This window comes from Muscardinus avellanarius, assembly GCF_963383645.1.
Source record: "Muscardinus avellanarius genome assembly, chromosome: 17".
Taxonomy (NCBI): Eukaryota; Metazoa; Chordata; class Mammalia; order Rodentia; family Gliridae; genus Muscardinus; species Muscardinus avellanarius.
The window spans coordinates 26,519,372-26,534,997 of NC_137803.1; the positions used below are offsets into that span (position 1 = coordinate 26,519,372).

General features: G+C 50.0%; 1 protein-coding gene across 1 annotated transcript in view; it reads left to right on the forward strand.

Moving 5' to 3' along the window:
- DYM (dymeclin) overlaps positions 1 to 15,402 on the forward strand; it is a gene marked incomplete at its 3' end in the record, with an annotated part of 378,817 nt that extends 363,415 nt beyond the window's left edge. Inside the window, exon 17 of the mRNA XM_080714686.1 lies at positions 15,253 to 15,402. Within this exon, the coding sequence (XP_080570812.1) occupies positions 15,253 to 15,402 (150 nt within the window). The remainder of the gene's footprint in view (positions 1 to 15,252) is intronic.
- Positions 15,403 to 15,626: the final 224 nt, after the last annotated feature.

Below are 15,626 nucleotides of genomic sequence, written 5' to 3' on the forward strand. Positions count from 1 at the left end.
CTGCCATGCTGTGGCTTGTTCCTAAAATGTGGAAATGTTCCCTTCTTGAAAAGTTAGAAAAAGAGCCATGTGTGGTGGCACACACTTGTAATCCCAGTACTTATGAGGCTGAGACAGGAGGATTCGGGTTCTCAGCCAGCCTCAGCTACTCAATGAGACCCTCTGCAACTTAGTGAGACCCTGTTTTGAAGTAAAGAACAAAAAATTGGGCTGGGGGGAGGGTATCTCAGAGGTAGAATGTCCCTGGGTTCAATCCCAAGCACCACAAAAAAAAAAAAAAAAAAGAAAAGAAAAGTTAGAAAAGCCAAGTGTCATGGTGCACAGGAGGATTGCAGATTCGAGACCAACCTCAGCAAGTACTGAAACTCTCATCAACCTAGCGAGACCCTGTTTCAAAATAAAATAAATTACGACTGAGGCTGTTTCTCAGAGATAGAATGCTCCTGGGTTCAATCCTCAGTACCACACAAAATAATAATAATAATAATAATTATTATTATTATTATTATTATTATAAGAGACAATTTCAATTGCATTGAATTGACACAGGTTAGACTGTACAAGACTCCCGTTTGGATATAGTGGCCAATTTCTTAAACTGCTAGCACAGACACATCAAACCTCTGCCTCCTGTCTAGGCAAGGGTTAGAGCGGGATGGTGAGCGGCAAAGGACAGGCCTGGTACGTGGAAGACTCGACCTTTGTTTCGACTTACAAATATCAGTATTTTCACATTTGCTAGCTTTCTGTGAGTGTTTTCCTCGGTGGTATGCAATCTGGGACCAGGATCATGTTTGACTTGGGATCGCATCACATGCCCTTGTTTTTTATCCTGTCTCTATGCTGATTTTGGAAAGCAGATAATTTGAACTATTATTTTTCTTTTCTGCCACAATATTGACAATAAAATGCCCTCTCCAGAGCGCGCTGTTTGGTTGCTCTGCGGCAGTGCTAGAATGACGGGTGCTGAGTCGTTTGTGGCTCTTGAGCCTGGTCTTCTGGGCGGCTGGCCTCTGTTTCAAGGAAGGCCAGTGCGGGCGGCGACAGCTGATCACACGGCACCACTGGAGAAACACTGAAGTCCCTTTGGCCTCCTCTTGCTTCCCTGTCATCTGTCCCCAGCCACGCCGGGGCTCCTGTGGCCCAGCCCCAGCCCACGGCATCGGCATGGGCATCGGCTTGGGCATCGCTGGCTGGCTCCAGGAACACTGGCGCTGCATTGTTATTTGCAGTCAGCTGCAACGTAACAGTGTTGCTCATTCACTCACTGGCTGTGAGCTGAAGGTTTCTGGAAACCCTTGAGGGAGGCCTTAACCACCGGCCTTGCCAGTCTTCAGCCTGGCCTGGCCTTTCCTTTGTCCAGGAGAGGGAATTCGGAGTACTTACCCAAGGCACTGAGCTGCCCGTTCAGCCCCTGGACTTGGAGAAGCTCCGCAGCTTGGCTAGACATGGCCCTGGCAGGAGCCTATGCAATCTCTCCAGAACTTCAAAGCAAAAAAAAAAAAAAAAAAAAGAAAGAAAGAAAAGTCCTTAGAGAAGTAAAAACTAGGTTCTGGTAACCAATGTCCTTATTCACTGTTATATAGGAGGTTTTTGTTTTTTTTTTTTTTTTTTTCCTCCTTGCTTACAGAAAGAACAATCTCCCCTAAGTGATATGTGATGTGGAAAACCTTGGGACTGTAAACCTGTAAACCAGGGATGTTTTCTTCAACCTACTTGGAGAAACCATACCGAAAGGCTAAAAATCATTTGCCTTAGCTGGAATTCTCTTTCCAGATCTCTCTTTGACACACCATGGCCAAGGCTGATAAAACCACCCAGGCTCTCCTTGCTGCACACCATGGGCAGGGGGCTTTGTTTGCCTGGCCCCGCATCCTCTGTGTGTCCTTCACACGTAGGTCCCAGCTTTGACATCTCAAACACGGCAAAAAGCCTTATTTTGCAAGACTTTCTCTAAACATGATTCAGACTCTTCCTCCAATTGCTCATCTCACACCCACCTCGTTCACAAATTAGTCTGGAAAAAAATAGTGTAAAGAAAAATAACTGAGCTAGACGTGGTGGCACACACTTGTAATCCCAGCATTCGGGAGGGTGAGACCGGAGAATTGTGGTTCGTGGACAGCCTCAGCTACTTAGTGAGGCTCTCTGCAACTCAGTGAGACCTGGTTTCAAAATAAAGAATTTAAAAAAAAAAAAAAAAAAAAACAGGGGCAGGGGGTATAGCTCGGAGGTCAAATGCCCGAGTTCCATCCCCAAACCCGCAAAAAAAAAAAAAAAAAAAAAAGAAAGATAACTGGACGTAGTGGTGCACAATTTATAACCCTAGTACTTGGGAGGCTGAGACAGGAGGATGGCAGGTTCAAAGCAAGCCTCTCGGCAACTTCATGAGGCCGTTTCTACATAAAAAATAAAATAGGTCCAGGAGTGTAGCCTCTGGGTTTCACTACCAGTACCACAAAAGAAGAAAGAAAAAAAGGGGGGAAAGGAAGGGAAGGAAGGAAGGAAGGAAGGAAGGAAGGAAGGAAGGATAAAGGAAGGATAAAGGAAGGATAAAGGAAGAAAAAAGTGATCACAGACAGTAGTTAGGACTTTGCTCACTTTTTTTTTTTTTTTCTGTACTGGGAATTTAACCCAGGGGCATTCTACCTCTGAGCTATACTACCAGCCCCATATATGCATATATATATTTTTTTTTGGGGGGGTGGTACTGAGTGTGGAACCCAGGGGCTTTTCTCCCTCTGGGCTATACTCCCAGACCTATATTATATTTTATTTGGAAACAGGGTCTCACTAAGTTGCTGAGAGCTTCACTCAGTAGCTGAGGCTGGCTTTGAACCTGTGTGATCCTCCTGTCTCAGCCTTCCAAGCGCTGGGATTACAAGCATGCGCCACCACGCCCCAGTTTTTTTACTTTTTTTAATTTACTTTTTTTTTTTTTTTTGCATACTGGGGATGGAACCCAGAGGCATTCTACCTCCAAGCCACACCCCCAACCCTATTTTTTTCTTTTGATAAATTTTTATTGGTGCATTGTAGTCATACATCTCAGTGGGATAAAAAAAAAAAAACTTGTGGAGATATACATGCACACATCACCCAATCAGCCCCTACCCAATCTCTAACCCCTTCCCTCCCCTTTCCTCCTACCCATGCTTGGCTTCCTGATTGACTTTGATATGTTTAAGTACATCATGTGCTTTAAAGAGTTTCCCTTATCCTCCCTCTTATCCCCTCAGCTATGTCACCTTCATTGCTCCTCTATAGGGTCCCTTCTTCATCTAGAGTTCCTCCTGCTACCCATTTCTCCCTAATATTTTGCACATTAAGAAACACATCTGATTTCTTATTTTGGGGACATTTCACTGTAGATGCCATAATTTTGTTCTCCCTTACGGCAGAGCAAAATTCCATTGTGTTCATATCCCATAGTTTTGAAATCCACTCATCTGTTGAAGGACATCTTGGCTGGTTCCACAGTTCGGCAATGATGAACTGTGCAGCTATGAACATGGCTGTTCATGCATTAGTTTGGTATTTTGGTTTTCAGTCTTTTTGGTAGCTACCCAGAGATAGCATTGCTGGATCACATGGTAAGTTGATTTTCCTTCTTCTGAGGATCTTCTATACTGTCCTCCAAAGTGGTTGCACCAACTTTCAGTCCCACCAACAATGTATTAGAGCTTCTATTTCTCCACACTTATTCACACTTACTGAAAACCTGAAAGCCAGAAGGTGAGTAACTTTGACAGGATGATCCACTCACAACCAATTTTTTTTTTAAATAGAGGACACTTGGGTCTGGAAATCTGCTGAGAGATTAGGTGAGGCAGCGGCAGCTTCCTGGCCACACAGTTGAAGAAACGCGCTGGACCTATGCTGCGAAGCAGGCCCCAGTTCTAGGCCTGCCGCACAACAGGTTCCAGGCCCATCCTCGCCCCATGCCAGGCTCCAGGCCCGGCCTCGATGGCTCAGACCCGGCCTCACCATGAGGCAGGCTCCGGGTCCAGCCTCGCTGGCTCCAGACCCGGCCTCATCCCACAGCAGGGTCCCAGCCTTGCTGGCACCAGACCCGGCCTCGCCGCATGGCAGGCTCCGGGCCCAGCCCACTGGCTATCAGGCCCAGCCTTGCCGCGTAGCAGGCTACAGGCCTGGCTCCACTATCTTTTATTTTGAAACAGGGTCTTACTGAACACAATCCTCCTGTCTCAGCCTCCCAAATGCTGGGATTATAAGCGTGCGCCACCACGCCCGGCTCTATTTTTTATTCATTATTTTGAAACAGGATCTCACTAAGTTGCAAAGGCCTCACTAAGTAGCCGAGGCTGGCCGTGAACCTGTGATCCTCCTATTTCAACTTCCCAGGTACTGGGATTACAAGCATGTGCCACCACACCTGGCATAAGTTAATCTTTTAGACTAAAATATTGTTCCCCAAATTCCAAATAACATTTCATTTACTTCTTTAAGTACTGGGGGCTATAAATACTGTTCATTTGGTCCCAGATAACTTTGGGCAATTGTTCCATGGATTCACCTAGCATACAAGACCACATTTTTCAGACTTTTTATTTTATATGTAAGTCTAAATTTGTCCACAGGTCATGTCTCCCCCTTGTCATTTTTACAGCATGTGTGTTAAGCTTTGGCTATACTTTAGGCACTAGGGACACATCCAAGAGTGGAGGACTCCTGTGCTGTGGAGCTTGTGTTCTGGCTGAAATTTCACTGCACAGAAACTCGCTGATTCCTGGGAGCCAGCTCTCTCCAGGCATGTGGGTCCCACAGAGGCAAGCCACTGCAGAAGTGCAGGTGCTTTCAGGCGCTTCTGACTCCCCTCTGGGCCAGCTGTTAGCAAAGAAGGCTACAGTAAATTCTGGGCTTTGCACCCCTCCTGCCTCAAAGTGAGAACATTCACCCCTCCAGCTTTCTGAGCTGGCGCTAACCTGGGGATTTGGTCATCTTTGCAGGAGCTTACCCTATTCTCCACTCCAAGTTCACCAAAGGAGCCCTTAAGGCCACCTCCCTGTGCCCACACTTTCCAGCCGTCACCTCTGTGCTCATGAGGGTTCCTGGCAGCAGGAGAGGCCTACCCTTCCTTCCGATCCAGGTTCCCCATCAGCCCCCAGAAAAGAAAAAGACATTGAAACTGAAGACAAAGTCCTCTTCGTGGGTCCCCGGCCTAGTGAGGAAAGGCCTCACAGGGCTCAGGCTTCAGACTCTTGAGCTTCAAGATCTAGCTTGATATGCTGCTGAGATTGTAGAGAGCTTGTCACATGGGTGGCTTTCAACCTCACACTCTGTCCTGCCTACTTTTTCCTAAGAGCTACAGAAGCATTCATGTCACTTACACTCAGAAGCGGCAAGGCCATTTCCTGACCTCCGGGGGCCTGAGCTTTCAGAATCACGTCTGCTAACCTTCTGGTAGCCTCTGCTGGTGGTAACCTTTCCCAGAAAGCCCCAGGCCCGGTTCCTGGCTGGCCGCCGCATTCCTGGACGTGCAGTGTATCGTGACCATCCTCTGAGCCACCCTCATTGTGGGCTTCTTAATTTTAGCTTTGTATTTCTTAATTTGTAACTTCTAAGAAGTGGCCCTTTGCAATTTTCTCTATTTTGAACTTAGCTCCTCATTCATTTGAAAATGAATTCATAGCCAGGAGTGATGGTGTGCGCCTGTGGTCCCAGCTACTCTGGAGTCAGAGGTGGGAGGAACCTCTGAGCCTGGGCAATATAGCAAGACCCTGTCCAGAAAAACAAACAGCTGGATGTGGTGGCGCACACTTGTAATCCCAGCATTCTGGAGGCTGAGACAGGAGGATCATGGTTCATGGACAGCCTCAGCTACCTAGTGAGGCCCTTTGCAACTCAAAGAGACCCTGTTTCAAAATAAAAATAAAAGGCCGGGTGTGGTGGCGCACACTTGTCATCCCAGCGCTTGGGAGGCTGAGACAGGAGGATCACACAGGTTTGAAGCCAGCCTCAGCTACTGAGTGAGGCTCTCAGCAACTTAGTGAGACCCTGTTTCCAAATAAAATATAAAATAGGTCTGGGAATATAGCCCGGAGGTAGAAGGCCTCTGGGTTCCATCCTCAGAACCACACACACACCAAAAAAAAGAATAAAAAATAGGGTTGCAGGTGTCGCTTGGAGGTAGAATGCCCCAGGGTTCCATCCCCAGTACCGCAAAAAATTTAAAAAAAAGAATGTACACTACTCCATGTTCAGTGCTATTGTTACTTATAGACCAGAGCTTTTCCTCTTTTTTGCTCATGTTTACAGTATTTGATACTTTTGCAATGTCCAGTACATGTGGCAGAGCCTACTCTTCACTCTCGCTCAGCCAATAATTCAGTGGAATTGATGATGTTGATGTTTCCCAATTTATTTTTTTAATTTATTTATATTTATTTATTTATTTGTTTGTTTATTTTGGTGGTACTGAAGGTGGAATCCAGGGGACTTCTACACCCTCAGCCCTACTTTATTCTTTTATTTTTATTTTATTTTATTTATTTATTTATTTGGTGGTACTGGGGTTCCTGGAAGCCCTTCTACCTCCGGGCTACACTCCCACGGGCTATTTTTTAACTTTATGTGGAAACAGGGTCTCTTAAGCCAGCGCGGCTGGCTTCGAACCTGCACGATCCTCCTGTCTCCGCCTCCCAAGCGTGGGGATTACAAGCGTGCGCCACCACACCCGGCTTTATTCTTTTATTTTGAAACAGTCTTATTAAGTTGGGAGGACCTTGCTAAATTGCTGAGGCTGGCCGTGAACCTGCGATCCTCCTGACTCAGCCTCTCAAGGACTGGGATTATAAGTGTGCGTTACCACGCACAGCTTATTCCCTATTTATGGGCTCGCTGTTTCTCCTGTCTGTGCCCCAAGCCCACCCTACCCCTCCTGCCTCAGCAGTAGCCAGGGAAACCTCCACTTTCTACTTCCCAAGCTTCCCACTTGCTCTCAGCCCCGAACCCCGTGCTTCAGATGGAACAGAAGCTCACAGCATTTAAGAGAAGGAAAAACCAAATCACACAGCAAAAGTCTACAGGGGATGAGTGACAGGGCTGTACCTTCCCACATTCTATCAGCCCACTGTGTGTGTGTGTGTGTGTGTGTGTGTGTGTGTGTGTGTGTGTGTGTTCGTTCGTTCATTCCTGGAAATGAACCTTGCTGGAGTTTCTACCACTGAGCTACAATCCCAGCCCTTTTTATATTTTATTTTGAAACAGCCTCACTAAGTTACCAAGGCTGACTTCAAACTTGAGATCCTCCTGTTTCAGCCTCCAAAGTACTAGGATTACACGTGTGGGCAGCTGTGCCCTGTTTATCATCCCAGCGTTCTGTAAACACCCCTAGATTTTTTAAAGGAACAGCAGGCATCTTTTGCTGTCCTATAAGAGGATCTCGAAGCCGCTTTTCTTTTCCTCTGAGCAGAACTGCCCATCACAAGCCCTGCCTGCGCTGTTGACAGCGGCAGGTCCATCCATCTGGGCCTGTCCCGCTGTCCACAGCTCCCGGGCTGCCTTCCTGCCAACGGTCACCCATCTACTTGTCTGTTCACGGGCCTAATGTAGGCTTAATTTTTTTTAATGTGCTATGTAGCTATTTGGTTTTAAATTGTATTAAACTTTCTGGAGCCATGCCAAGTGCTTGCTGGAGTTTCTGATGCTATCTGTGTAATCTTTACGTGGAAGCTGGAACTCTCCATTGAACTTTTGTGGTAATAAAATTATTACAGTTGTACCCTACATCTGCTCACTGAACTTCCTGTGGGTTTCCACGAGATCACATGACTGACAGCAGAGACAGTGTGTAAGGCTTTTGGTCTGCTTGTTATATCCAAGTCTCCACCACCAAATCAGACCTTTGCTTTGTCTCTGAGCTGGGCGTCCGGATGTCCCACTGTGGTAGGTTGATTCGCTGGAGCTGATAAAAATGTTCCGGCCACACTGAGAGTCTAGCATTACCTCTGGCTCCAAAAATCAAAACAACAGGATTGTTGTAAGGAGCTTTGGATTGAGCCCAAGTTCCAGGCCTCAGAGATGGGCTTTCTCTTCTTGTTGGGCTGAGTCACAGGACAGGGATCTCAGAACAAAATCCCGGGGCTCCCAGCTCAGAGAAGCAGCACCCTGCCTCGTCCTGGCCAGTTCCTGACTAGTTCTTGCCAGACTGGCAAACTAAGGCCCCTCCTTCCCAGGCTCCTGGCCTGCCCTCCCGGGGCCGCCCCCATAGCCATTGGCTGGAGTAGAACGCTGCGTGCATGGCCGTGCCGGGCTAGGACCGCCTCATCCCACTACAAAGTGAGCATTTGTTGGCAGTGTGAGGGATGGGCGCTCTGGAGGAGGAAGCTGGACTTCCTCAGCCCCCCAGGACAGCACGTTGTTCTCCACGGCCTGCAGTAAAGGAAAGGGTGGCTTTTTCTCAGTTGTTGATTTGACTTTCAGACATGACATTTCTTGGACTGGGTCCCAACAGAATGTGTCCCCAGTGTCCTTCGTGCTAAATAAAACCCTTTGTCTTTCTTCTCCTTGGCTCTTCAGCCTTCTGAGACATCCCAGGGGAGCACAGGGCTTTCGGATGTCTGTTTAAGTCTCGCTATCACTAGAGAGCCGGACAGGCCGATTGGGGAGGGGCCGAGCAGCGCGGCTCTGACCCACCGCCGTGCTCAGTCATCGGGTCGACTGGAGCGTGTTTCCAGAACTCTTTGATTTATGCCTCCTTCTCGCGCTTTCCAAGTGTTTACAGACAATGCATCGCAGTAGAGACTCTGCCTGTGCTTTCGAGTGTTGGCCCTGTGCCACCCGTCTGGAGAATGGCCTTGTTTCTTGCTCTCTGTGCGTGATCCCCTCTCTGAACCGTGTAAGTGCTAGGAAAGAGTTTTAAGCAAGCAACCCAGGATGTAATAGCTCAAGCTCGGCCGTTCACTGCAGGACACAGGTGCTGGGGCAGTGGACCGTGTGTGTCTTGGTTTAAGCACTTGGGGCCATGGGCTTTAAAACCATCTATTGTCTATACCCGGGGCAGCTCAGGGTCTCTGCTCTGGACTGTGAAGGCTGGCTGAGCAGAAACTAGCAATGGCTCAACCTCAGGCTGCAGATGAGCAGGCGCAGCCCCTGGAGCCTTTCCTCCAGGTCAGCCCAGCAGAGCCAGAGGCCTAGCAGGGGCTACAGAGGCTTAGGTTGTATTGGAATCATCTCAAAAGCCACACCCAGGCAGAACTAGAGCTCAGAGGTCTTTCGTTTCCCTGAGTCGAGTAAACAGAGCCCTGCAGAACACTGTGGCTCTCCCCAGACTGCCCAGCATGGCCGTGGCTGATAGGGCAGATCGCAGGCCTCCTGGCCCCAGCCTGGGCTCCTACAGAGCCGTCTCTTTGTGTCACAGGGAGGACGCTCAAACACGAAGGTCAAGTGACTGTTGGTGGGGGGACACTGAGGAAATATTTGAAACGTTTCATCCTTGAAAGACATGGAAACCTTGTGTCTATGCTGGCTGTGACATTCCTTTTGTTTTATTTTTATTTTTGTGTGTGTGGTACCTCAGGGTAGAGCCCAGGCACATTCTACCTCTGAGCTACACCCTCAACCCTATTTTTTTTTAATTTCTGTTTTGAAACAGGGTCTCACTAGTTTGATGAGAGTCTTACTGCTTGCTGAGGCTTCCTGCTTCAACCTCCTGAGTGCTGGGATTACAGGCATGCGCCCACACCTTCTAAGGAAAAGCGGCCCAGGTTCCTGTTGATCCTGAGAGGCTGCAGAGGGCAGGAGCGAGTTTCCTTCACCTGTGGTCTCCTGGCCGTGCTTCTTATCCTGGCTGGGCCTTGCTTTTTTTTTTTTTTTTTTTTAAAATCCCTATAATAGAGTTAATAATACGTGTGTCTCGGGATTATTGTGCAGATGTGAAGCCATTCACTCATTCAACAAACATTTCATAGTGGCAGTTATATTTTAGATGCTCATAAATTTCCCTTCTTAGAGCTTGTATTCTAGTGGGAAAATAAACAGTCATAAGTAAACAAGTAAACAAAATATGCTCCAGTACCGTGAACACAGTAAACCAAGGGGCTGTAAGATGCCACTTTAGTTTTTAATAAGGCAGCAAGGGGATGCAGGAGGTGCCTCCAGGTGGCTCCAGCTCCCTGTGGGGGTGCCGCTGTGAGCTCTGAGCAGAAGGCGTGGTGTCCTCACTGCAGCCAGCCGCAGCCCCCAGCCCCGTGCGCACAGAGTCAGGACAGGGTTGCCAAGCAACAAGTGTCCATTTGAGTAACGTTAGAGAAACAGGTTTGCCACCAAGCTGGCCACCATATTTCTGGTATCAAGACTTGGTTATTGAACTGCTTCACAATTATCTTGTGTGTGTGCTGGGGACTGAACCCCAGGGCATTCTACCTCCGAGCTGCGCCCCCAGCCCTGCTTTATTTTTCACGTCGAAACAGGGTCTCACTAAGTTCTGAGAGCCTCACTGAGTAGCCGAGGCTGGCTTCGAACCTGCGCGATCCTCCTGTCTCCGCCTCCCAAGCGCTGGGATTACAAGCGTGCGCCACCACGTCCACCTCTGCAGATTATTTTAATAGCAGCGATCATAGCCAACATTTATTGAATCTTGCTGTGGTGGACACTCTTCAGAACCCTCCTTCCTCACATGGCTCCTCGTCTGATTGTTACTCCAACTCTCTCTCTGAATAAGCAAGACGATTAAGTGCAAATCTCAGAGTGGAATAAGCTTTGTCTTCTAGGAGCCCGAGTCATCAAGGCACAAGACTTGTCCACTGCCACCCGGCTAATAAGGACAGGACTTTCTGATCTTAAATGCTGGGTCCATGTGTGTCTTAGTCACATTTATAGTTTTATTTTTTTGTTTTAGTGGTATTGGGAATTGAACCCAGAGGCATTCTACCTCTGAGTTACAACTTCCCCAATTCTGAGTTACAACTTCCCCAGACCTATTTTATTTCTTATATGGAAACAGGGTCTTATTAAGTTTCCGAGAGCCTCACTAAATTGCTGAATCTATCCTTGAACCTGTGATCCTCGAGTCTCAGCCTCCCAAGTACTAGGATTATAAGTATGTGCCACCATGGTCTGTTCACACCTATATTTCTAGTGCTGCGTTTACTACATGGTGGGCCCTCACTAAATACCTGCTGAATGAATGGATGAAGACGGAGCTAAAACTCTTAATTATTCACCTGCCTTTCGAGTGTTTTTTCCAGTTTCAACGATTAAATGAGTAACTACATATAAAGTACTTGAATGTGCCTGCTACATATTATTAATTATGTTAGCTATAAATATTTTAGCTGTACTCTCAGAATCATTTATTAAGCATTTCTGGCAAACTTCTACAGACGCAATCATTGGTCAGCTTGAAGAATAACTTGACGATAAACCTGCTCACGGCTGCGCTCCGCAGTCGGAGCTGACGCCGGCTCCTCTCCGCTGTCTGCTGCGTACGGGCTGCGCTGCCGCTCGAGGCAGCACTGACACTGAGTCTTTGTCCTTCCGTCTGGCAGCATAGCAGGCAGGCTCCACCTGTGCCTTTGTGGGGGCCGAGGTGCGGTTTTGACGTGAGCCTGGGCATCTTCGCCCATTTGGGCCAGTCGGTGGGAAGGCCCACTGGGTGCCGCGTGCTTTCCCTGGTCCTCTGTATGATGCCAGGCAGTGTTTGTCTCTTGCCTCTTCCCAACTGGATGTCAGGAAGGCGGGTAACCTCGGTGCCAGCCTCCAGCCTGGCCTGGCTCCCACCCAGGCCTCCTGCAGCTGGGCGCGTCCCCATGAGAGCAGCCAAGCACCGCCGCTGCTTCTCCCCGCGTTTTCACCCTATAACTTCCTCAGGCATATGGACGGCAGGCTCACATATGTCGCCTCCTGTCCCTTTGAAAGACCTTTACAGGAAAACCCCCAAGTATGTCACTGGATGGGGCAAAGGCCCACATCTTTGAATCATTTTTATTTCTAACAACAAGAGTGTATTTTAGCAGCTACCTAAATGGAGAATGCTAGAGGAATGCAGAATGTTACCGCCCTAACTGAAGGAGGCAGTGTGGGCGCGCTGACCTTTCCAAACCACCTCCTCTGCCCCCACTGGCCCTCACCGCTTCCCACGCCACGGTGACAGGTCTGCAGAGCTCAGGCCACTCTCCCAACGGATCCCCACTAGTATGGGGTAAATCTGCTTTCTTCTTCACACTGTCCCCCATCCTTTCTTGATTATTGACATCACTGTGGGTTTTGTGGTTATTTTTTAAGGCCCAGCAGTGTGTTCTGTACCATGCAGCAAATGGAGATAGAAGGCTGAGATAGAAGGATGGATCACAGGTTTGCAGTCTTGGAAACTCCGTGAGGCCGTATTTCAAAATAAAAGAATAAGCTTGGCGTGGTGTCACACACTTGTAATCTCAGTTCTTGAGAGACTGGGACCCGAGGATTACAGGTTCACAGCCAGCCTCAGCTACTTAGTGAGGCCCTCTGTAACTTAGTGAGACCCTGTTTCAAAGTAAAGAATAAAAAATAGAGCTATAGGTATAGCTGGAAGGTAGAATGCCCCTGTGTTCAATCCCCAGTAAAACACACATACACACACACACGCGTGCGTGCGCACGCGCGCACACACACACACACACACACACACACACACACACACACACACCAGAACTAACTCTGGAGAATTTCATGGCAACTAAAAGAACCAAATTTAAGGACAAAGCGCCAGGATGGCGAGAACCCTGCCCTGCCACCCTGAACTGACTTTGCACCCTCCGCCAGACCAGGACTGCCAGCCTGATTCCACCAGCAGGCTGCGGGTGGGACCCCGAGCCAGTGCGGAGCCGGCTGAGCCTTGTGTTACTGGAGTGACTCAGGGCTGTGTGGGGAGCTTCCCTCGGTGGTACCAAGGAGCACTGGGGCGGTGGTAGCTTCTGGCTACACCTGTTGCTATAGATACAGGTTTTTTAGAGAATACCATTGTGTTGGTATTAAGGACACCTATTTCATTGACAGAGCTACTACCACCTCAAGCACCCTATCTCCCCACACCTGAGAGCCCCGCGCCCGGCCAGAAGCACCACAGATACTGGGCACCAGGCCCCGGGAGAGCGCCCAGCTGCTGGCAGGTTCTCTTGTCCCCAGGGGGTGCTGGGGGCTCCAGAACTGCATGGGTGGGTGTCAGGGAGTGGGAAGGGTGCCAGCCTTGTGCCAGCCACATCCCTGAGCCAGACTGTTCAGGGAGCCCAGTTAGTACTCTCTGAGTTGCATTTGGAAACGGTGGCATCAGAACACACGGCACTGTCCGCCCTCAGGGGCAGAGACGCAGAGCCAGGGGCACCCAAGTGTCCGAGGGGCTCGGCCTTCCCTAACCCAGCACCTTGGGAAAGGCACGGAGCAGGGCATACTGGAGGATGTGGGGCCTGGGCACAGGTGGCACTAGAATTTGGCCACACAGGAAGCCCACTGTGTGGCTGTATCTGCAGGTTTCTCTGAGCGCCACCAAGTGGAGGTGTGTTCTGGTGGAGCCGTGGCGGACATCGGCAGCAGGGACCCTCTGCAGGAATCCCCCGGCTTGTCAGGATGTCACACAGAACTCTCCCTGCCTAGGAGCACTGTCCTGCTTAACTCTGTCCCCGGGCTCTGCTGGAAACCTGGAGGTCTAGCACTTAGATAATTTTAGTCTACACCACTGCGTGGTCTCACAATTCATATAACCCCATGTGTGTGTCTGTGAACGTGTGTGTGAAACAGCTCCCGCCGTCTCAGTGCAGGCCAGTCCCCGCCCTCCCTGGACGCCCCCTAGTCTCCACATGAGCAATGAGGCAGGCACCGCAGAGCCGTGCGCCGGGCCGTTCCCTCCTCCTCCACACCGTCGGAGCATTCCAGAACACGAACGTGCAGCCCAAGAGGCTTCGTGTGGCTTGTGGGCCCAGCCCCGCTCCCCGGTTTTGCTATTCCCCACTGCCCCCCTCCAGCACCAAGTCCCTCGTGCCTGGCACACAGGCTGTCCTCGTGCTGTGCCCCCAGGCAAACACGCTGCCCACTTCCCCCGGCCGCCACCTCCAGGCCACCACACGTCTTGTCCTCGCCTGTCTACTACACGGCTGTCATTGTGAGCTCTGCTTCCTGCCGCCACTGCCGCTTGTCTCTGTCTCACAAGAGCGAACAGGGACTGCCTGCTGCTGCGCCCAGTCACACAGGGCCTGCGGGCCCCTCACTTAGGTGAGAGGATTCGTGTCGGGGCACAGTTGGTCCTCAGATGATGGTTTCGCTGATTTGTTCATTCACATTATTTATGAAGTGCCCGGCTGTCGTCTGTGGGGACGCAGCCACTAGCAGCCACTAACAGACACGAACACCTCCCTGCCCTCCCGGGCCTTCCAGTATTGGGATCACGTGGCCGTGGGTGTGTGGCACTTCCTTTCATCCCTCCCTCCCACCATCCCCCTCCTGGAGCCCTGGGCTTGCCCTGCATTTCCTCCACCTGAGCCAGGGTCACCAAACTGCAGCCTGTCCTCCAGAGCCACCTGGTGAGGGAGGAGGCCCCGGGGCTTCCCTGGAGCCTGACTGCTCCTTGGGCTACTGGGAGGGGAATTACCCTCTGTCCTGGCTGGAATAAATTAGAAAACCTTTAAAGCCCAAATCCTGGTGATGTGCAATAGTAAATGCTGCCTTAGACCACTAAACTTCGGCCTTTCGTTGTCTGATGAGACTGAAGAGTGCAGACCCAGGGCCGGGCCTGAGTGAGGAGTGGTCTCGACCTCCCCCGCGGAGCCGAGGCCATCACTGCTGCCCAAGGCAGACAGCGAGCCGCCTGCGCTGGGGACTGTGGGGGAGGCTCCTCACCTCCAGAGCGACTCAGCCCTGCAGAGCACCCTGCCATTCATGCTGGGAAACGTTCACCTGGGCCCGTGCCTCCGCCTGGCCCGCGCTCACTCGTGCTGTGTCTGTCTCGTCCGCCTCTGCGCCCTGTCTGAGTCCCTGCTCAGGAACTGTTGGCCAAACCGACATTAACCGCCTTGCGCGCACTTGCCACAGCTGATTTATATTTCCTGAGGAGCTATTTGCCAGCCAAAAGATTTTAAAGCCTGGTGCTCTCAGCCTGGCAACTGGCTGGGGGAAGGGTACACACACACACACACACACACACACACACACACACACACACACACACACACACACCCACCCACCCACCCACCTACAAACCCCTGCCACTTCTGCTTGTGCATGGAACTATGAGATGATAAGATCATCTTGTTTTCATTGCAGAAATTTCCAGAATTGAAATTCAAATACGTGGAAGAGGAGCAGCCCGAGGAGTTTTTCATTCCCTACGTCTGGTCTCTGGTGTACAACTCAGCAGTGGGCCTGTACTGGAACCCACAGGACATCCAGCTGTTCACGATGGATTCTAACTGAGCAGGACACACCTCCCACCCGCCCCAGCTGAACAGCCCTGCTGGTTATTTTATTTCTGAGGAACAGAAGCAGACAGGCGATTGCCCAGTGTGTCTTCTATCAGAGAGGATCACAGACGTGTTTCCCTCGCATACTCTGATTGGAGAATTGATGCCAATTGGCAATAGATCATTCAGCTTAGATTGTAATGCTAGGGGAGGAGGGGTACACACAATAATAAATAT